The sequence below is a fragment of the Pan paniscus genome, chromosome 21, assembly GCF_029289425.2.
Source record: "Pan paniscus chromosome 21, NHGRI_mPanPan1-v2.0_pri, whole genome shotgun sequence".
Lineage (NCBI taxonomy): Eukaryota > Metazoa > Chordata > Mammalia > Primates > Hominidae > Pan > Pan paniscus.
In genome coordinates, this window is record NC_073270.2 from 63,263,581 (window position 1) to 63,286,557 (window position 22,977).

Here is a 22,977-nt window from a genome sequence, read left to right on the forward strand (position 1 = left end):
GGTCACAGGGAGCTCTGGGGATACGTGAACATACTTTAAGAACTGTTGTTTTGAATGACTGGCTCACAGTTGCTTTCTGGTTATTCTGAATAGGCTACTCTAGTAAAAGCATGACTTTTCTCAATATCTTCAAGGTGGTAGAGAATCCCACCCAGCCCTCCATTCTTCCACACACCACTGCCTCTCCAAATTAAGTAAAGTACAATACCTGCTTGCAGGCATAACTGCAGTGTTTGCACTTGAACCTCTTCTCATTTTTATGAGTTTTCTGGTGCTGAATGAGGGCATAGCGTTCATGGAAGACAGCAGGACAGTAGCGGCATTTCAGCTCTGCAGCGCTGTAAGCATGCAAGTTGCGCATATGCACACCTAAAATGGTCACAGAACATTATATACTTCAAGAGTGTTGTTTTCTGTTAGCCTGCTTCCCCTCTCCTCTAAACCGGGGTTTCTCAGCCTTGGCACTGGAACATGCTAGTTCCTTCCTGGGCAGGGCAGGGTGGGCTATCCTGTGCATTGTAGGATGTTAAGCAGCATTCCCGGTGTCTGTCTACCAGATGCCAGCAGCACCTCTTTCTCCCCGGTTGTGAAAGCCAAAATACCTCTAGATATCACCGCCTGTCTTCTGGGTGGTAAAATCATTCTCAGCTGAGAACCACTGCTTTAAACGAACAGAATGCTGAAATATCATTTTAATACTCTCAGTATGGAGTTAAATATTATATAAGGTATGTCACACCGGACCTAAAATGTTCATTGAACAAAGCACTTTGAGAACTATTATGGGGTAGGTGAATTTTAGGATGATGTTAAGGTGGTTTTATTTAAAAAGATATAATATCTTTATTTTACCTTAAATAATCCACTCGTTGTTAGAAGTCAGTGCCCTGTTATTTCCTATGTTGAAATTAACCTGAGACACATGGTAAGGTCTGGCTGAGTTTGCTCATCTAAGTCTAAAGCATGATGGTCTTGTGATACTTGTGTAAGAAGCCAAATGACAATGGACAGCTGTGTGATGGAGCTACTCCACCTTACCCACAGTGACTCAGACATTTAGAGAGCTTGATTTCTCATATAGTCATGGGAAGGAAGAATTAATGTGTTTATAAAGCATCTTACAGGGCTATGTGGAGTGTATCACCCACTGGCATGAGATGGATATAAACCATGTTACTTTGCCATGGTGTCAAAAAAGTCTAGCAACTGGCTAGACTTGTGCCCCACCAAGCCCCACTGGACTGTGTTTTGTGATGTGCTGGTATCTACGGCAACAATGACAGAATGGTCCAGATGAAAAATAAAAGTGAAGACTTTGTGGAACACCTTTCGCCTTTCAGAAAGGTTTTCAAAAAAATTCAATTCATCTCCAGAATTTCTTTGGGCAAAAGGGTCAATTTTTTTGTTTTGCTAACATATTTTGTGTATCACAGTGTCATACATTTTGGAAAGAGAAATAAGATCGTGGAAAAGGGAGGCCCAGGAATCCTGAAACAAAGAAGAGGCTCGTTCACTCATGCTTCCCACACCCTCCCTCCCATTGCTCAACACTGGCTGGCTTCCCCACAGGCAGTATCAAATCCCAGCTCCTAGGCCTGCTGTTCCAAGACCCTCTGGATTCCCTCTCCCACTCTGCGGGGTGTGACAGTTAAAAGGCTCACCATGGTAGATGCGGATTACACATTACAGGCCCGCCTCCTTTCCCGAAGTGACTGTCTTAAGGGGAAAACTGTGTCTTTTGAAACTTCTGCTTCCAAAACTTCTTAGGCCCACAGCCAGGGTTTAACAAAAGCTTGCTGGGTGTCATAGAGCACTGATAAATAGGAACCCAGAATCCAGCCACCTCCTAGCACCCTTGGTTCATATGACTCCCAGGCAGGTTACTCTATGTCTCTGATCCCCAGTGTCCTCATCTGAAAAATAGGCCCAATGTGGAATGAAGTAATACCCATCTGTGAAAGGTCTTATCACGTGCATACGGAACAGGCCTGGGCCCGGATTCTAAAAACATGCTATAAAATGCACTTATGAGATCCAGCCACCAGATGGTGCGACAGGACTTCTGGAAGAAAATTCGTCCCAGGGCCAAGTTCCCGAAGACCAGGCCTCCCAGTATCAGGGCCAGTACTTTGCAGGTTTATAGGGCCTCACTCCAAAGAGCCCGCAAATGCTGTAGTAAAAGAAAGATCGCTAAACCACTCACGTAGGTCGCTTTTCCGTGCAATGATGGTGGCACAATGGGGACACTGGTATTTGGGGACATTTTCGCCATGTTTCTGCAGAATATGTATTTTCATGGTCCCGCTCTGGGTGAAGCGGGTGTGGCAGATGTGGCATTCGTAAGGCTTCTCACCTGAGATGCAGACAACAAAGTGATTCCCCCTCCAGGCCTGATCCTTGCCAAAGGCCACCTGTGCTGAAAGTGTTTCTTTTGCCCCAAGCCTCCTTTATCAACCCCCTTCTCACCGGACAACCCCCAATTAGTATGAGACTCCCGAATCAAGCCCAGACAGCTTATGTCAAGTACAGCTGTGTCCATGATGGACTAGAGACATGACTTCCCCGCATCTGGTGGCTACGCAAGAGTTCAAGGTGGTTCACATCCATGGGGCTGTATGAATAACCAAGAAGTACACATAAACGTATTCTTAACACAAGACATCAAGTACCTCTGTTACAAAACCAGCACACTTTATGTTTTGCCTTGAAGTTGAAGAATGAATTAAGGAGTTGACTTTTATTTATTTTTATTTACTTTTTTTTTGAGACAGGTTCTCACTGTCACCCAGGCTGGAGTGTAGTGGCGCAATCCCGGCTCACTGCAGCCTCAACCTCCTGGGTTCAAGTGATTCTCCTGCTTCAGCCTCCCAAGTAGCTGGGATCACGCCACCAGGCCCAGCTAATTTTTAAATTACTCGTAGAGACAGGGTCTCCCTATGTTGACCAGGCTGGTCTCAAACTCCTGGACTCAAGGGATCCTCCTGCCTCAGCCTCCCAAAGTGCTGGGATTACAGGTTTGAGCCACCATGCCTGGCCAGGAGTTGAGTTTTAAATACCTGAAAAATCTACGGAAGCAAATATTTTGTGTTTTACTCCACAAAGTGGGGTTGTGGCACAGTATCTATGCAGACTCTCTTACTGCTAAATAAAGGTACAGATCAAGATTCTCGTATCATGAAGGCACGCAAAAATCCACTTTTACCTTTGAACTTTAATTGTGCCAATAAAAAGTAATTTTTTAAAGCTTGCTTTAAGAGTTAACACTGTAGGTATCAGGCCTTCAGCACCAGAGCCCTTACCTGAGTGCGTTCTCATGTGGCGTTTCAGCTTGTAGGTGTCTCTGCTGGCATAGCTGCACTGGCAACACTGAAAGGGGCGCTCCCCAGTGTGGGATCGGACATGGCGCTTCAATTTACTTGCCTAATGAATACATAAATGATGTTCGTTGCAATAGAAACTAAAAAATGGCAGAGTCTTCCATTAATCAGCATTGTAAAAGAGATTTAAATTAATCATATTTTAACATCAGAGCACCAGAGCATATTTCACTCACTGAAAAAACATGAAAAAGTCATCACTTTTGATCATTTGTTATGGGCGATTTTATCTCATTTGATGTGTGTGTGTATAAGCTCCTTTAGGGAAAATGAGCAGCAGTTCTGAGAGACTTTCGCGTTCACCTTCACTTTAAGCCTACCTGCCGAATGCCATACAAGATTTTGTTGTCATTTCTAAGGCAATATATGCTCAATAGTTACAAAATTTAGATTACACTGTAAAAGCACAAAGGCAAACATTTTTTTTTCCTTGCATAAAGTGAAAATCTTGAAACTCTAGCTCTTGTTGGGTGTGGTGGCTCACGCCTGTAATCCCAGCACTTTGGGAGGCTGAGAGGGGTGGATCACCTGAGCTGAGGAGTTTGAGACCAGCCTGGGCAACACAGCAAAACCCTGTCTCCACCAAAAATTAAAAATGAGCTAGGTATGGTGGCACACACCTGTGGTCCCAGCTACTCGAGAGGCTGAGGTGGCAGGACTGTTTGAGCCTGGGAGGCTGAGGCTGCAAAGAGCCAAGATCACACCACTGCACTCCAACCAGGGTAACAGAGTCAGACCATGTCTCAAAAAAAAATAAAATAAAATAAAAACGAAACCCTAGCTCTTTAATGGAGGAACATCTGTATGTCTTGCCTCATGGTCACAAGTCCTGCAGACTCCACCCTGGCTGGCCCCAGGGTAACAGTGTGAGTGGAGGAAGGTGTCCCTGGCTATTCAGCATTGGTGCCATGTGACAGCGGGTTCCTAAGAAGAATTAAGTTTTAAGTAGAAGAAATTAAATTCTAATTTGAGTAATTATGTATCCCAGGCAATCAGTTAAATAGCAAACAACATAATACCTCCCATTTGAGCATTCACTGCCTGACTCGTTGATTGCCTTCTAGAACTATTCTTATTCTGTATTCGTGTATCACAGGCCCTTATCTACTGCTAGCAGGAAATGGGGGCATCAGCTACACGTGGACTACAGACATCAGGAAGCTGCATCAGTCCTGCTGGTGACCCAGGGATGCCACACTCCATCTGCCTCCCCAGTAAGTGATGAGCGCACAGAAGCCTAAGGAACACTCGAGAACAAAAGAAGGCTTAGAATGGAAAACAACAGCCAAGCCAAAAAATTTCACTTAGGTTTTCAGAAGAAAAGTGAATGCCTTCAAGTATATTAGAAAGCAAAACAAAAAGAATTTTAAAAACTGTATAGCATGAAAGTTTTGAGGAGGGTAAGTGGTGTGAATGAGCAAAGAAGGCCATTAAAAAAGACTCTGGATGACTCTTAAAGGTGGGATGGGAGGACAATGGGAGTTCAAATGCTTTTTTTTTTTTTTTTTTTGAGACGGTGTCTCACTCTCGTCCAGACTGGATCACGCGATTTCGGCTCACTGGAACCTCTGCTTCCCAGATTCAAGTGATTTTCCTGCCTCAGCCTCCTGAGTAGCTAGGACTACAGGCATGTGCCACCACACCTGGCTAAGTTTTTGTATTTTTAGTAGAGACAGGGTTTCACCATGTTGGCCAGGCTGGTTTTGAACTCCTGACCTCAAGCAATACGCTCACCTTGGCCTCCCAAAGTGCTGGGATTGCAGGCGTGAGCCACCGCACCCGGCCAATTCAAAAGCTTTTTTTAAAAAAGGGGCACATCTGCACCACAGCTTTGATACGTTCCTGCTGCCATTTTTGTCACGGGATGGGATGAGGGAACAAACAAGCATGGCAAGACTTGAGGAGACTGCAAAAATGGGGGGCTATGGCAGCAATAGAGACCCCTGTGCTGAGGCTACCTCCCACAGGCTGCGTGCAGACCGCTGGCACTGGGGGAGGGTCTCGTGGACCTAGGAAGTTTGTACTAAGCACTGGCAGGACACCAACAAAAAGTCCACTCCAGGCTTAGGATCCCCAGGTGACTCTGTTCCCTGAACCCTCTATTTTGCATTCTCATACTACAATCACAACCTTTAACTCAGATGAGAAATAATTTTTTTAAAAATAGTAACAGCAGAAAAAAGTTCTTGGAATCAAATTCTGACCCTAACCATGAAATTTCCCAATTTGTGAAACCCGGCTGCACTGTTACTATATTTAATCTTCAGCTGTTCCCTTTAACTTAGTTCCATTTGGGTGTACTGTCGACCCAGTCCCGACCAGGCTCAAAACCGGGCCTCAGCCTGTTTCCCAGCGCACAGTGAGACCCTGACAATTAACTGGTAGAAACTGGTACTGACTAGTAAAAGCAGTGCTCTGCCTGTTTCACGTGAGTACCGCCAAACCTGTTAGAAGGTACAAATAAAGCAAATTAATTAAAATGACTATGGCACACCTGAAGTTTGAAAAGGGTGGTCTCTCTGTAATTAAAAACAGAAACGTCTATGCTTAAATCTTCGAGCAAGCTGCTTTGTATCTAATCAAGCTCAAAAATTTCAGCCAACATTGAGACTGGATCTGCATTCTACGTTAGAGCAAATACATTTTGATTTTGTGGCCCAGAGTACTAGATAAAATGCAGAACTTTTAAACAAATCTGGGACTTATTTCTTGACCACAGATGGTTTATTTGTAATTTGTAGACCTTTACATATTATTTTCACTAATTAGTAATCAAAGAAACAAATCCAATTTTCTATTTTAACTTCATAAAAGAGAATGCATATTATTTCCTGCATAAATTTTATATGAATAATAAAAAGCCTGTTTGTAACAGATTCTACTGTTAGTTACACTTGGAGTAACTTGTACAGCAGCCTCTACTAAGATGCCATGAAGCTTCAAGTCCAAGAATGGCTTTACCTCCACACTGGCATACTTGCACATGGAACATTTAAAGGGTTTCTCATGAGTATGTTTATAGCGCGTGTGTCGGACGAGTTCTCCACTGGTGACAAATGCCATGTTGCAGTCGTTACACTTGTAAGGCCTGGTTCCTGTAAAATCACATAGTTCATACTTTCAAAACAAGACTTAACCAGAAACATTCCAAGGAATTCATAGCTTTTTAATTACACTCAGTCTCAAAAATGCTTTAAAAATTAAGAAGAGGCTCCTTAAACTATAAATACCACAGATGCATGTGAGAAAAATCTTTGTAACAGTATTTTTAATGGAAATTCAAGAAAAAGAAGACAAAACTAAAGTATAAAATGTTACACGATTCTACTGTGGAAACAGGTGGATTCACATTCTTAACATAAGCCTTAACACACATCATTCCAGAGAAACAGCCTTCCCGGCAGTTTTACCTGTGTGGGTGTTAACATGGTTCCGCAGCAGAGTGACCGTACGGAAGGTTTTCAGGCAGAGGTGACACAGGTGAGGCTTCTCATTGGTGTGAGTTTTCATATGACGATTAAAACTCGACATTCTAGAAGAGGTGAACATGCAGACATCACAGTGGAAGGTTTGTTTTGCTCCTATAGGGAGGAAATAGACAGTTTATGTATTTGTTAGAGGTTCAAATTCCATTTAAATACGTGAAAGTAAATCAGCACATCGTCCTTTCAACTAACGTGGGAACTGAACAATAGCAAATGCTATTTATATCCACAAGCTGATCGAAGCAATTCAGGACACCATGTTCCTGGATAATGAACAATGCATTTTCGCTGTTTCAAGATGGGCCGATGTCTGTTTCTGGGCACAGAGTGGACTAGGTACTCTGCTCATCCTTCTTGCTGAGAAAAAAAATGCTAGGGAGGAGATGCCTGAACATTTCAGAATGTCTTGTAGACCTAAGGAGAGATGAGAAAAGGCACACCGCCTACCTGAAGTGGGGCGCCCGAGAAATGTGGCCCTGCATTCTCTGTAGGGTGAACTAAAGATAACCCGCCCCATCTCTGCATCCTTCTCTCTAGCCAGGGGACTGCAAGAAAAACCATCTAGAATGGTGCCATCCAAAACCACAGCCATAAGTCATGTGTGACTCTTAAATTTGGACTTAATTAAAATTAAATATAATTAAACATTTAGTTTCTCTGTTGTAAGCCGCATTTCAACTGCCCAAAGGCCACACGGAGATAGTGGGCACCGTACTGAACAGGGCAGATAAAGACCATTTCCATCAGCAAAGGAAGTTCTCTTGGATGATGCTGGTCTAGCACTGATGGAGAGGTGAAAACATTTGCCCTAAGAAGATGGCTCCAAAGAGGGAAGGTGGCCCCAGTGAGCATGTCCTGGGTGGTTCTAACAGTAACCCTTGGGGGATCTGGTTTAAGACAGTTTTTGACCATCACTGCCTGGCAGAAATTAATATATACCATCCCTTGAAGAACCCACTTTCACCCCAGGCTTCAAGGGATTCCCATAGATAACAGTAAAAAGAACCAATCAGCTCACAGTGATAAATAAGATGCCAGTGCAAGGGCACCGGAAACAAACAGAAGACTCAGACCTACAAAGACTTCAGATGTTGGAATCATCAAATACAGAATATAGCTGAGATGTTATTCTCAAAATCCATCCCTCCATAAAAGCAATGAAAACAACTGGCAAAAAAATGTCACAAGCAACTTTTTCAGGACCCTGGAAACTAACTGGAAGCTTCCAGCAACCAGGGGAAACAATTTAAAAAATCTAGCTGAGTCTCAGTAAAAAAGAGAGCTTGGTGGAATTCTAACTTATTCTGGTTCCATTCTCTGCTCCCTAGCTCAGGGGTGGCCTTGAAAATAACAATCCAAGCTATATTAACAGAATGATGAAAAAGCAACAACACATGATCATCTCAATAGATGCAGAAAAAGCATTTCATATAATCCAACACCGTTTTCTTGATAAAATACTCAACCAACTTGGAATAGAAGGTTTATGGGTTGAGTTGTGACCCCTGCAAAAATACGTGAAGTCCTCATGCCAGATACCTGTGAATGTGATCTTATGTGCAGAAAGGGTCTTTGCAGATGCGATCAAGCTAAGCTGAGGTCATGCTGGATGAAGGTGGGTCATAAGCCAATATGACTGGCGTCCTTATAAGAAGACGAAAAGAGATGTAGAGACATACAGGAATAATTCCATGTGATAACAGAGGCAGAGATTGGAGTAATGCATCTGCAAGCCAATGAATGGCACGACTGCTGGCAATACCAGAAGCTAAGAGAAAGGCATGAAATATATTCTCCTCGACAGCCTTGCAAGAGAGCACGGCTTTGCCAACACCTCAATTTCACACTCGTAGCTTCTACAACTGTGAGAGGTATGTTTCTGTTGTTTGAAGCCACTCAGTTTGTGGCACTTTGTCATGGCGTCCCTGGGAAGCTAACACAGTGCCAGTTAAAAATGGGCCAAAGATTTGAATAGCCATTTTTTCCAAAGAAGATACGTAAGTGACCAATGAAAACATGAAGAGATAGTCAACACCCTTCGTCATTAGAGAAATGGAAACCAAAACTACAACGAGATACCTCTTCACACCTGCTAGGATGGCTATAATTAAACAATAACAACAAATGGAAAACAAGCGTTGGTGAGGATGTGGAGAAACTGGAAGCTACACACACTGCTGGTGCAAATTCAAATTGGTGCAGCTGCTATGGAAAATAGTGTGGTAGCTCCTCAAAAAATTAAACATAGAGTAACCACACCATCCAGCAATTCCACTCCTAAGTATATACGCAAAAGAATTGGAAACAGGTGCTCAAACAAAAAACTTGTACACAGATGGTCATAAGAGCACCATTCACACTTGCTGAAAGGTGGACACAATTGCAGTGTGCATCAGTGAATGAATGGATAAATAAAATGTGCTATACCCATACAGGGATTATTACTTAGCCATTAAAAACGAATGAAGCGCTGACACATGCTACAATACCAACAAACCCTGCAAACATGATGCTAAGCTCAAGAATCTAGACACGAAAGGCACATGGTATACATATATGATTCAACTTCTGGAAAATGTCCAGAACAGGAAAATCTATGGAAACAAAAAGTAGATTAGTGGTAGCCAGGGGCTAGGAGGAACAGAGTAGGAAGTGACTGCCTAATCGGTACAGGCCTCTTATTGGGGTGATAAAAATATTCTGGAATTTAGACAGTGTTGATGGGTCTACAAATTTGAATATATCAAAAACCTAAAAATGAGCTAGAAATTGTAAAACTTGGGGTGCAAAGCTCTTGACTTAAACATATGAGAAACTACCATGTACCAAAAGGCTGCAAACTCAACCACCTATGGAAGGCAGAGGCAAGAAACCTAAGTGAAGGGCCCTGACCACATGTAAGAATGGGGTGGTGGTGGCAGTGTGTTTGGTTGGCATTCTCCTTTTCTAAACTGAGTCACCTTCCAATCCCAGGCACCTGATGCCAGGAGGAAGGAAAACTGTGCCAAATGTTGCCGGATATAATTTAAAAGAGCTAGAAATTGAAATTTTGGGGGTGAAATATGTTGATTTAAATAAGTGAGAAACTAATATTTTTAAAAAATAAGCCAAACAAATTATTTTCATAGGACAAATTCATCCTGTGGGCTGCTGGAATGCAATCTCAGTTTAATATGCCTTTAATATTGCTTCAGAGTCTTCCTAATCTGGACCCATCCACCTCTCTGAGCACCCACCCAGCTCTACAGACACAGCAGAGCTCTCCACCCTCAGATACAAAGTAAATACTTCCAGAGCTACACGCCCAGACCACTTCCTAGTACTTGGAATCCTGATCCCCATCTTAGTGGCTTCTTTGTCCTGGACTCACCTAAATATCACCTCCCTTAGAAGGAACCCTCTACGGCTTCCTGAAGGAGGAATCACTCCTTCTCTTGGCCCTGAAGCACACGAGGCCTCATCACCTGTCCTGTAATGACTTGTCCCCCATATCCCTCTGGGGCTGCAAACTAGGCAGCAGAGACCAGGGCTTGGTCTTCTATGCTTACGTGCACAAGGCTTTGTGGGAACATTTTTACTGTGCTTTCAAAACGTTTGTGTGTAAAGTGCAAAACCCTTCTGGATTTGATTCACAATACAGAACATTAGTTTAAAATTTCTCCCATTTCCTGACATTTTGAAAGTAAAAGTCAACCACTTAAAACTTCAATTACCATCACCTGCCCATAAAGAAAAACACCAGCCCAGTTTTAGGGAGTCTATTCTATGAGATGAACTGGCCTACCCTTTGTCTTTCTTTGATTTTTTGTAGATCTGGCCTTTTCAGCATCTGCTTGACCAGCTGTAGGTTGATCCTCTTGTTCTTCCACATTTGAATTTGAAACTGTGAGAACAATTTCGTCACTTCTTTCATCTCCTGACATTGTTTCCACAAAAAAGAGCTGCTCCTTTGTTCTTTCAGCCAATAACTGGTTCTTCTCCTGCCCTTCCTCGACCTAATAAACAACAACAAATATTCAAATATGATACTATTAATTTCAGTATAGTTAGACTTTTGCCTGGATGAAGTACAGAAAACAAGAAAAGCAAAAGTTGAAGATTATGCATCACAATGTTAATTATTTCGCATCAGGGTTGTGGCAGTGAAACTTAACACTTTTTTTTAAAACATAATGCGCCTTACACTATTCCAATTAGCACCACTTTTAAAACTCTTTTTAAAAAAAGAACCTAAGAACTCTCAAGATTTTCCTAGGAAGTATTTGTACTGTCTTTAATTTGCAACTGCAAAATACCTTGTCCAGACATAATATTGCATAAAAGCCGACTTGAATTTTTTCTTTTTCATGTAAGGGGTTGTTTATTAAAACCAACTGTACCTTGATCAGTCCAGCAGTTTCAGCCAGGCTCACCGCTAACTTACTGTCTTCACTGGCCACCATCACATTCTCCTCTAGAGCGTGGAACTGTAACACCTCTATCTCTTGCAGGGAGTACAGCTCTTGCTGGATACCAATGGCCGCATACTGCTGCAGGCTCTGCCGGGGCCCTTCCTCAAGCCACAGCAACCCAGGGCCAGGCTGCTGCACCACCACCTGCACCCCTTCTTGCTGCTGTATGCTCAGCAAGCTCATATCCTGCAACTCCACAGCTTCAGAAGTGAAGTGCACCGTCTGCAGGGTCAGGATGTGTTTCTCGCTCTCCTCCGAGGGGGCCAGCACCAGCTCCACTTCTTCCTCCAGGACGCTGTCCTGGAAGGCCCCAGAGGTACGCTCGGCCTCCAACTCACTAGGGCTCCGATGGTCTTTCTCTCTGCACACTCCGTCTTTTTCCTCCTCCTTCAGGCCTTTTTCCGGCATCAACTCGAGTTCTTTGATTTTGGTGAATTGCTCAGAAAGGACAGAGATCTCAGTGGCTGCCATAATGACTTGGCCTGTTTGAAAAATAAGCAAGCGGTTTTCATAGGGGGAGAAGGGGGTGGTATGAGGAGGGATGGGGGGTGCTGGAACCGAGCAGGCTTTGGAGTTGAAACAAGGTCTAGCCTCAAAAGGTTTTGGACCTGGTAGGGTCAGAACAATGCTGATCTGGCCTGGGTCTAGGAGCGGGTCAAGGCTAAGCAGGATTTAGGCTAAAGCAGGATTTTGTACAAAACCCTAGAACGAACAGGTTTGGGCCTCAGCAGGCTTTGGGCCAGCACACATCCTGCGCCCGGCAAGGTTCCGCCTGAGCACACTCTGGCCCAGTGCATATCCTGGGCCTAGCAAGGTTAGGCCTGAGCCGGTTCAGTCAGTGAACACCCCGGGCCTAGTAAGGTTTGGGCCCAGCAGGCTCTCGGCCAGTGCACATCCTGGGCCTAGCAAGTTTCAGGTCCAAGCAGGCCCCGGGCCAGTGCACAACCTGGGCCTAGCGAGGTTCGGGCCCGAGGAGGCCTTCCCCTCGTGCACGGTTCTAGACCTAGCACCCTCAGAGCCAGGCAGGCTTTGGGCCTAGTGGCCTCGAGCCCACCCAGACTTGGCCAAGCAGCCCTCAGCCAGACCAAGCACACTCCTTCGGAGGCCTGGCAGGGCCCCTGCTTTACCCTGCCCCCCACGCCCCGCCCCGCCCCGACCCTCCCAGGCAGCCCCTCAGCGTCTGCCGCCCGCCCTTGGGCCTTTCCGGCCAGCCCCTCCCTCCGCCCACGCCCAGAACAGCCCATGTTCTTGGAGGAGAGCAGGTGGGCTTGACCCTGCCCGGGACTGGCCCCTCACCGCGGAAGGCGGGGCCGGAATGCCCGGCCCACTCCGTCTTTCGCTTGTGGGCTCTGCCTCGTGCACCGCGTGCTGCAGCCCACAGCCGACCGCCGCAGGGCTGGCGCGAGAGTGGAGGGTGGCAGTGCGCAGGCGCGGAGCGGAAAAGAGGGGGCGTGAAGGGGGCGGAGCCAGGCAGGGTTGGGGGAGGGGTGATGTACTGTGGGGGCAGGGGGGAAGGGGAGTAGGGAGGGGGAGGGGGAGCACGGATGAGGAGGACCCCGCAGGCGGCACTGGTGGACCTGGGGGGGTGGATGAGGAGGGGAGGAGGGTCCCATACAGGGCACTGGGAGACCTGGGGTGGGGGTGGATAAGGAGGGGAGGAGAGCCTGCAGGGGGCACTGGAAGACCGGGTTGGTGGGCGGGGGGGGCGCCTAAGGAGGGGAGGAGGGTCCTGCAGGCGCACGGAAATACCTTGGGGTTGAAGTGGATGAGGAAGGGAGGAGGGCCCCGCAGGGGGTGCTGGGAGACGGGGGGGGGGGGGGAACTAAGGAGGGCACGAGGGCCTGCAGGGGGCCTGGGAGACCTGAGGGGCAATGGATAAGGAGGGGAGGAGGGCCCACAGGAGGCACTGAGATACTGGGGGGAGGGGTGGAATGAGGGGGGGAGGGGTGGAATGAGGCGGGGAGGATAGCCCTGCAGGGGGGCTGGGAGACCCGAGGGGGGTGGTGGGTAATGGATAAGGAGGGGAGGGGGGCCTGCAGGGGGCCTGTGACACCTAGGGGAGGGGAATGGATAAGGAGGGTAGGAGGGCCAACAGGAGGCACTGAGATACCGGGGGGAGGGGTGGAATGAGGAGGGGAGAGCCCTGCAGGGGGGCGGGGAGACCTGAGGTGAGGGTAATGGATAAGGAGGGGAGGAGGGTCTGCAGGGGTTCTTGGGAGACCTGGGGGATGGATAGGAGAGGACGAGGGGAGGAGGGTCTGCAGGGGGCCCTGGGAGCCCTGCGGGGGGCGAGGGGTGGGGGAATGGATGAGGAGGGGAGGAGGGCCTGCAGGAGGCACTGAGGTACTCGGGGGATTGGTGGAATGAGGAGGGAAGGAAAGCCCTGAAGGGGGCACTGGGAGACCTCGTGGGGGAATGGATAAGAGGGGAGCAGGGCCCGCAGGGGGCGCTGGGAGACCTTGGAGGGGAATAGATAAGGAGGGGAGGAGGTCCTGCAAGGGGTGCTGGGAGACCTGGGGGACGGGAATGGATAAGGAGGGGAGGAGGTCCTGCAAGGGGTGCTGGGAGACCTGGGGGAGGGGAATGGATAAGGAGGGGAGGAGGGCCTGCAAGGGGTGCTGGGAGACCTGGGGGAGGGGAATGGATAAGGAGAGGAGGAGGGCCCGCAGGAGGCACTGAGATACTGGGGGAGGGGTGGAATGAGGAGAGGAGGAGAGCCCTGCAGGGGGCGCTGGGATACCTTGTAGGGGAATGGATAAGGAGGGGAGGGGGTCCTGCAGGGGGCGCTGGGAGACCTAGGGGAGGGGAATGGATAAGGATGGGAGGAGGGCCCGCAGGATGCACTGAGATACTGGGGGGAGGAGTGGAATGAGGAGGGGAGGAGAGCCCTGTAGGGGGCGCTGGGAGACCTTGGGGGGAATGGATAAGGAGGGGAAGAGGGCCCTCAGGGGGCGCTGGGAGACCTGGGGGGGAAATGGATAAGGAGGAGAGGATGGCCGCAGGGGGCGCTGGGAGATGTTGGCGGGGAATGGATAAGGAGTGGAGGGGGGCCTGCAAGGGGCGCTGGGAGACCTGGAGGGGAATGGATAAGGAGGGAGGAGGGCCTGGAGGGGGCGCTGGGAGACTTGGGCGGGGGTGGAGGGAATGGATAAGGAGGGGAGAAGGGCCTGCAGGGGGCACTGAGACCTGGTGGGGAATGGATAAGGAGGGAGGAGGGCCTGCAGGGGGCGCTGGGGAACCTGGGGGGCTTGGATAAGAAGGGGAGGAGGGCCTGCAGGGGGCGCTGGGAGACCTGGGCGGGGCGGGGGTGGGGAATGGGTAAGGAGGGAAGAAGGGCCTTGCAGGGGGCGCTGGGAGACCTGGGGTCGGGGGGAGGATAAGGAGGGGAAATGGGAGAGGATGGGGAATGGGGTGCTTAGAGACTTGGGTGGGAAATGGACGCAGCAGGGACTGGGCGGGGAGAGACCTTACAAGGGTTCCAGGAGATGGGTTGGGGTGGGCTGGACAGGGCAGAGTGGAGGGTGAGGAGGGCCCTCTGTGAGCCACGGAGACCTGAGCAGGAGCTAGGTGGGGGCTGGGAATGTGCAGGAAAGGAGACGTGGAAGGAGGGGGAGATAGGGCGGCAGGGGTGATGGAGATTGACAGGGACCCCAGACATGGGGGTCGGGAAATGGGGATGGAAATAAATGGAAAAAAAGAGGCTTCGTGGTGGGAAAGGGGAGGAACTCCGAGGGCTCTGGGGCACTGAGGTGTGCAGAGTTGCCGGGTCCTGAGTACCCTCGAGGGAGCAGAGGGAGCTCGAGGAACGAGGAAGAGAGGGGACGACGAGGGCAAAGAAGGGAGAACGTAGGCGGGTGTGGAGGAGGATGAGCGTCCGAGGGAGAAGATGGGGGAGTTGAGCAGAGAAAGGGCAGGAATGTGGGGGCTGGAAAGGGAGAGGAGGCAGCCGATGGAGCAGGGGTGCATCGGAGTTCATGGGTACTTCCCAGGAGCTCATTTAAGGCAGGTGGGAGGGCGGGGGATGTGGAGGGGCGGCAACACTGTGAACGGACTGAAGCCCACTTAACTGTTCACTCTAAAGTGGTTCATTTCGTTACGTGTGTTTTCACTTCAATCAATTGCTTTTAATGGAAATTATTCATATTGATGGTCTCCAGAAGAAGTTGGGTTGATACCTGCAACCAGATTTTAAAAATGCAAATTTGGAGCCAATGAGTGAATGAAATAATTTGTACCTCACTGATTCTTTTAAGGCACAGCTTACAACGTTCCAGAAACTGTTCTATTTGTTTTCACTTTTGTTTCAAAATCTTAATGGCATTTTGTTTGCTGATTGTGAATAAATATTTGTATGCTGCGAAAAGCAAATCCAAAACCAACAGCTCAAAGGAGAAAGTGTGGCAAACAGGAGATTGGAGATTGGACCCCAAAACTCCTGGAGTGACGAAAATTGACCTGGATGAAGAAATGGCTTTCTCTTGGCCTTCTTTTGTTTAAACATATCTTCCAGGCCTGGGGATGGATTTCCCTCCCATCCATAGCCAGAGAACTTTCTGTATCCATCAAAGTGCTTTCTATGTTTGCCCGCTCTCCACAGCTCCCTCTTTGTCATTCGCGAATAGTATATAATCAAATTTTGTTTTCATTTTCAATAATATAAAAGATAGAACTAAATTCAGCTTTGAAAGACACCCATGTACCAGTGGGTACTGGTACACTTGCCAGTGACTTACTTGGCTCCCTAGTTTCTGCGTGGTGTCTGGGGTTTCCGTCACAGTATATGTACTATACAAAGAAAATAAATATTTGAAGGTCACTGGGAAAGTAGTGTGCTATAATGACTTACTTTAAATCATTTAAATGAGTTTTTCTGCTTGAGTAATCAGCACCTATTTAGTGCCTCCTTGAGTAATTTTGCGTGATGGCTGTGACATGCTGCTAGGAAGTTTTTCAGAGTTTGTATTATAGAATCATGTTTAGAAAATTTCAAATACCAATTTAAAAGGCATTTTTTAAAAGGAGATATAAAGCCAGTGGGAGGAGGGATAGAGAAAGGGGAAACTGAGTTAAATTTGAAGGGGACAAAAGGGCTTAAAAAGAGAAAGAGAGGGAAAGGGAGGGATGAGGAGGAGGAGAGAGGGCCAAGCAGGCAGGGGAGGCAGGCCTGCAGTTGCTAAACTTTGCTCCTTCCCCGTGTTCTTGGATAATATTTGTGGGGAGGCACTCCAAGCCAGACCTGCTGGATTTCCTGCTCATAGGCCTGTGCGGCCCAGGAAACTGTTCAGAAAAGTAGGAGGTAGGATCCTATTTGTACCCTGAGCGTGTGGAGCAGTTTCTACCAGGTAAACCTTCCATCCCTGTTTTTTAGGGGATCAAGATAGACTGCAAGGCAAGGTGCTTGCATTTAGTCTCAGATGAAAAGAACAGTGGACTCCTGGGCCCTCATCCTCCTTGTCAAGTCTCAATTCCTCAGATGGGCTTCAGTTCCCTCTTTAACCAATGCTGTGCACCTGTCCAGCCTTTTCATCTACAGAGTTCTGTCTCTGCTCCATCCAGACCCATCTCCTCCTTATCCCCAGGGGCTGTGCTAGAAGTGGATGTAAGGGGACAGAGTGTGTCTTGTTCCTTGCATCCAAAACCTGCTGAGACCCAGGCCCTCCTCGTAGCAAATGCCATTCGGTCTCTTACAGACGCCCAGGTGTGGTGACGGGCCAGCCATGGGTTCCCCCAGTGCCTGCTGTGGAGCTTGGTCACTTGCATCCTCCGGGTGACAATGATATTTATTATGCCTTTTGTACCCGATGTTTGGGGATTTCCATGTGGTGGACAGGTGAGCTTTGCTCTCCCAGCTGCCAACTGGCTGTAGTGCACATGTTTTGCAGGTGGTATTGCTTCGTGGTGGGTCCACACTATGAGCTTATCAGGCAATGTGCTCAAAGGAAAGGAAGGCCTTGAGAAGTATGTGGCACAGGTAGGGGCTATACGCATATTACTGTGTCCCCCCAAATTCATATGTTGAAGTCCCAACCCCCCGTACCTGGGGGTAAAAAATGTCACGATATTTAGAGGTAGGACCTTTAAAGAGGTAATTCAGTTTGAACAAAGGCCACGGGGGGCAGTAGGGGTGGGGGAGAACTAAGCCACCTGACTGTGTTAGGGCCTCCAAAGAAGTGATTATTAAAATGATGGCAAGAGATGGGGTCCCAAGCCTACCTGGCTGAGGTCCTTATAAGAAGAGAAGACACCAGAGAAGGGCACACACAGAGGAAAGGCTGCGTGAGAGCAGCAAGAAGATGGCTTTGTGTGAGCCAAGAAGGGGGCCTCGGGAGAACCAAACTTGCCAACACCTTGCTCTTGTACTTCCAGCCTCCAGAACTGTGAGAAATAAATGTCTGTTTTCTTAGCCACTCAGTCTGTGGTGTTTTGTTACGGCAGCTCTAGCACACCAGTGCAGGTACACACCAGGACAGGCTCACACCAGTGCAAGCTCACACCATTGCAGGCTCATATCAGTGCAGGCACACACCAGGACAGGCTCAAACCAATGCAGGCACACACCAATGCAGGCTCACACCAATGCAGGCTTACACCAGTGCAGGCACACACCAGTGCAGGCTCACACCAATGCAGGCTCACACCAATGCAGGCTTACACCAGTGCAGGCACACACCAGTGCAGGCTCACACCAATGCAGGCTCACACCAATGCAGGCTTACACCAGTGCAGGCACACACCAGTGCAGGCTCACACCAATGCAGGCACACACCAGTGCAGGCTCACACCAATGCAGGCTCACACCATGCAAATGGGACCGAGTGTGGGAGGCTGTGCTACTGCATGGCTGCGGAAAGCAAATGTTGGAAAACATATTCCACTTAGCCCTTTGGGCTAAGAATTATCCCCAGCACGTGTGCTTGACCGGGTGGGCATGGGGACAGATGAGCTCTAGAGCATTATTTGGAACTGGCATAGATTCAAATAGAGATGGACAAATCAGAAATGTAAAATATTTTGAAAAAAAATTCTATGAGGCAGCAATGGACGAGACAGGCCATTGAGTGCTGTCATTGTCTTTAAAAAATACCATGTTCACTGCTTTCAAAGTAAGTGTCATGAGGTTTATTACTTAGTGGTTCCCTGGCTCCCCTAAGTTGACTGTAAAATCTTTATGAGGCACTTGGTAAGCACATAAGTATTTGAAGTACCCAAGGGATAAAAGAGCTCGATAGTGAAATGGTGAGTGAAGGCTGGAATTGCCCTAAAGTCTGGGTAGGAAGGGGGCCTCCAGCCGAGTATGCCAAGCAAGTAAGATGAATTATCTCTCAAATCTTCTAGAAAGCCCTATGAGGGGGCAGTATCCCTTTTCACAGAGAAAGAAATGGAAAGGTTAAGAAACTTGCTCAAGGCCAGACACGGTGGTTCACACCTGCAATCCCAGTGCTTTGGGAGGCTGAGGCCAGAGGATCACTCGAGGACAGGAGTTTGAGACCAGCCTGGGCAACATAGCGAGACTCAGTTTCTACAAAAACAAAAAAACCAAAAAAGTAAAAAATAAAAACTTGCTGAAGTGGTGGAAACAGTGATTCAGGGATCTCTGTCTTAAATACTTTGTAATGTGTTATTTATTATGCTTCTTGTTAATTTCTACGTGGGAAATTATATATATGTTTATGTTTTTAAATATATATTATATATACTTCTATATTAAATACGTATTTCTACATATGTTTCCCATATATGTGCTATGTAATATACACGGTAAGAAAGCTCAACATGGGTAAGGATCTTTGTGAGTTTTGTTAACTGTTGTATCCAAAGTGCCTGGGACAGGACCCTTGACAACAATTTGTGGAATAACTGAGTGTTGGAGTCCATTGGCCTTCGACCACTCTTTTTTACAGCCCCTCTGGCATACATGAAGGGTGAATCTGAGTTTTATATCCCACAGCCTTACACAAATAAATGTCATGATGCGTTTTCTCTTGTTGTTCTGCAGTGATATTTACCTGGACAGTTTAATGATGTCTCTGACCTCTTCATTTTAAGAAACCTTTCAAGAACTTTTTACTTCATTCAACAGTTGTCTATTCATGCCATAGGTATTTATAATGAACTGTGATATCTATATTGTGGAGAAACGGGGTGCTCAGAAAGCTTTTCTTTTTCTTTTTCTTTTCTTTTTTTTTTTTTATTCTGAGATGGAGTCTCACTCTGTCACCTAGGCTGGAGTGCAGTGGCATGATCTCGGCTCACTGCAACCTCCGCCTCCTGGTTTCAAGTGATTTTCCTGCCTCAGCCTCCTAAGTAGCTGGGATTACAGGTGCACGCCACCATGCCCGGCTAATTTTTGTATTTTTAGTAGAGATGTGGGGTCTCATCATGTTGGCCAGGCTGGTCTCTAACTCCTGACCTCAAGTGATCCACCCACCTTGGCCTCCCAAAGTGCTGGGATTACAGGCATGAGCCACCACACCCAGCCCAGAAGTCGTTTCTGAAATGTAATCTGGTAACCAGAATTTCCAGCTTTGACACTTTATGTGTCAGTTCCCCTAGATATACTATGGACCTGCATTAAGGCAAAGAGAATTTAACACATTCCAGGCCAGGAAATAGGTCTTAGCGTTAAGTTTTATTAGTACTGCCTCAACTGCATGCACTACTATAATCAGCTCAATTCTCAGGAAAAACAGCTGGGAGTGGGTTGCTACCTTGTCAAATGGCAGAACTAGAGGGTAGACACCAAGTTTTTCTTCTGCACAGTTGATTCTTCTGTATTTATTTATTATCACTCTGAAGCCTGACCAGCAGCTGGAATGTAAACTGTTATTTCATCCACGCTTACGTGGTGCTTGGCTCCTCTTAGTGTTATAATTTGTACCAAAAAAGTACATAAACAGTTTAGTTCCCTTTCACCTGATTTCAACCAATGAATGGCAAAGGAGTGTCCATTTCAGAGCATGTCAGTTAACCTGTTGGGCAAATGTTGTTTATATACAGAGCACTATACTTTGAACTTTGATATGAACACAGAGAGGGTGTACCCTTATTGAACAAGCAGTTCAGCTTTGCTCATGGAATTGGCCACAGAGGTGAGGAGTTTTGGGACACATGAAGCCCCAGAGAGAATTTTTAAGACTGTTTGTAATGTTTGTGAAGAGGAAGAGGTGGAGTAAAGAATGGGAATTCGACTGTACAAGTGCGCCAGGTGTTCTGGAACTCCCCAGAACTTTATCATTAAAACCTCTTCCTTCTCCTACTTATCCATGAAGAAGCATTTGGTAAATAAGCAAATAAAAGCTTTATTACCTTCCTACCTTCCCTCCTTGGATTGCAGGTGTGAGCCACCCTGCCTGGCCTTGAGCAAGCTTCTTAAACTTTCTATTTCTTTCTCCATGAAAAGGGGATTATGATACTGCCCCCCATAGGACTTTCTGGAACATTTGAGAAGTAACTCATGTCTCATGCTTAGCATACTCAGCTGGAGGTCCCCTTTCTGCCCACATTAAATGGGGTCTGAAAGCAAGCATCTTGGGGGAGAAGAATCTGGAAAGTGCATTTTAACCCATAAATGGTCATTTGGGTGGCAGATGGTGAAGGGGCTGATGTGAAGGACGACTTTTTCTCCTTTGCATAATTGCTTTGAAAAGTACACATTAATAGTGCAAAGAGAAAGGTAAGAATCTTGAGGTGGGAAGATTATCCTGGATTCTTCAGGTGGGCCTAATGTCATCCCAAGGGTTGATAAAAGGGAGGCAGGAGAATCCGAGTCAGAAGGAGATGTGAAAAGGAAGCAGAGAGACAGAGATTAGAAGACCAGAGGCAGCTGGCTTTGAGATGGAGGAAGGGAACACAAGCCGAGGAATGGTGGTGGCCTCTAGAAGCTGGAAAAGGCAAAGAAAGAGATTTTCCCCTAGAGCCTCCAAAAGGGATACAGCTCTGCTGACCCATTTTAGACTTCTGACCTCCAGAACTTTAGGCCACTCAGTCTGTGGTCATTTATTACAGCCGCTGGGGAAACTCATACAGGAGTTTCCTGCATCCAGGATGCCCCACACCTCTGCTTCTCCCTCCTCACGGCTACCCCCTCATCTCGGTGCTGCTTCCGGTTTCTCCTCCTGGCCTTTCAAGGAGAGATGGGGGAACCCAGGCACAGCCCTTGGATCTTTCCTCTCCCCACACTCTCCCTTGGGGATCTTATCCAGTTTCGATGTTTTCAGTGAACTGTGTATGCATGATGGCTTCCCGTCTCCAATGGGGACCGCTTCCCTGCCTCCAGACCCTGGGACCCATCTGCCCCCATCATCCCTGTCAAAATGTCTAATGGGCAAATGTAGCTTGTCCAAGGCAGAACACTTGCTCCCTCCACCTGAATGCTGTTTTACCTAGTCTTCCCATCACAGCTAATGGGGATCCTTCTAGATGCTCTGGCTGAACACCTTAGAGGTTCCTCTTTCTCTCACAGATGAATCTATTCCATCAGCAAATGCATCTACCTCAAAAGTGTCTTCAGAATCTGGCCACCTCTCCTTACCTCCTGGCCCCCACCCTGATCCGTCTATCATGCCACTACTCCAGATGCCACCACTCCAAATGCCACCACTCCAAATGCCACCATGCCCAATGCCACCACACCCAAGCAGGAACCTTCCACGGTGCCCTTCTCCTCTCAGACATCACAGTGGGCCACCCTATCTTCCACCTGCTCCCACCTTGTGGCCTCTTGCTGTTGCTCAGACACCCCAAGCTGGCTGATACCCCAGGGACTTGGCATTTGATGTTCCTTCTGTGGGTATGCTCTTCCCCCCAGTAGCAATACTTGTTCTTCCAATTTCTGCAAGTCTTTGTTCAACTGCTCTGTCTCTGAGGCCTTCCCAGTCCTCCCTATTAAAAATTACAACCACAGGAGGATTGCTTGAGCCCAGGAGGTCGAGGCTGCAGTGAGCTGTGATTGTGCCACTGAACTCTGGTCTGGGCAAGAGAATGAGACCCTGTCTTAAAAAAAAAAGAAAAAAATTGCAACCCCAGTTTTCCTTGTCTCCTTTATTTTTCCCAGGATTAAAAGTTGCTGGGGCCAGGCACAGTGGCTCACTTCTGTAATCCCAGCACTTTGGGAGGCTGAGGTGGGCGGATCACTTGAGCCCATGAGTTGACCATCCTGGGTAACATAGCAAAACTCCATCTCTACCAAAAAAAAAAAAAAGCAAAAATTAGCTGGGTGTAGTGATGCATGACAGTGTTCAAGTTACTCGGGAGGCTGATGTGGGAGGATGGCTTGAGCCCAGGAGGCAGAGGCTGCACCGAACCATGATGACACCACTGCATTCCAACCTCGGTGAAAGAGTAAGACCTTGTCTCAAAAAAAAAAAAAAAAAAAAAGAGTTGCTGGTATCTCCTCCAAAAATTGGGTGCTGGTGGTCTGCTATGGATACATGTAATTAAAATGTACAATGTGCCTAGGACAAGGTGAGGGTTCTTTCTGCTTTGGTTCTCTCCCCAATACCAGATCAGTGCACGCCACATAGCAGTCAATCAACAGATGTCTGTTGAATGAATGAACCTGAACGTATAATTGTGCAATAAGCTTACCTGGTTCTAAGAGCTGAGTGTTCAAAATAAATTTGCAGTGGGTTTGGTTTATCTCTAAGATTAGTTGTCTATATTTAA

General features: G+C 47.3%; 1 protein-coding gene across 5 annotated transcripts in view; it reads right to left on the reverse strand.

Moving 5' to 3' along the window:
• CTCFL (CCCTC-binding factor like) overlaps positions 1-13,246 on the reverse strand; it is a 29,361-nt gene extending 16,115 nt beyond the window's left edge. For 2 of the 5 annotated variants that reach the window (XM_034947144.2, XM_055104600.1), the window contains exons 1-8: positions 12,610-12,737; positions 11,242-11,795; positions 10,647-10,857; positions 6,788-6,958; positions 6,339-6,472; positions 3,300-3,420; positions 2,204-2,353; positions 209-369 (exon numbers count right to left, since the gene is read on the reverse strand). In XM_034947144.2, the coding sequence (XP_034803035.2) occupies positions 209-369; positions 2,204-2,353; positions 3,300-3,420; positions 6,339-6,472; positions 6,788-6,958; positions 10,647-10,857; positions 11,242-11,784 (1,491 nt within the window). In that variant the 5' untranslated portion in view covers positions 11,785-11,795; positions 12,610-12,737. Of the gene's footprint in view, positions 1-208; positions 370-2,203; positions 2,354-3,299; positions 3,421-6,338; positions 6,473-6,787; positions 6,959-10,646; positions 10,858-11,241; positions 11,796-12,609 lie in introns of all 5 variants that reach the window. The other 3 variants (XM_003806164.3, XM_003806165.4, XM_055104601.1) reach the window with 3 other exon arrangements.
• Between the last annotated feature and the right edge of the window lie 9,731 nt (positions 13,247-22,977).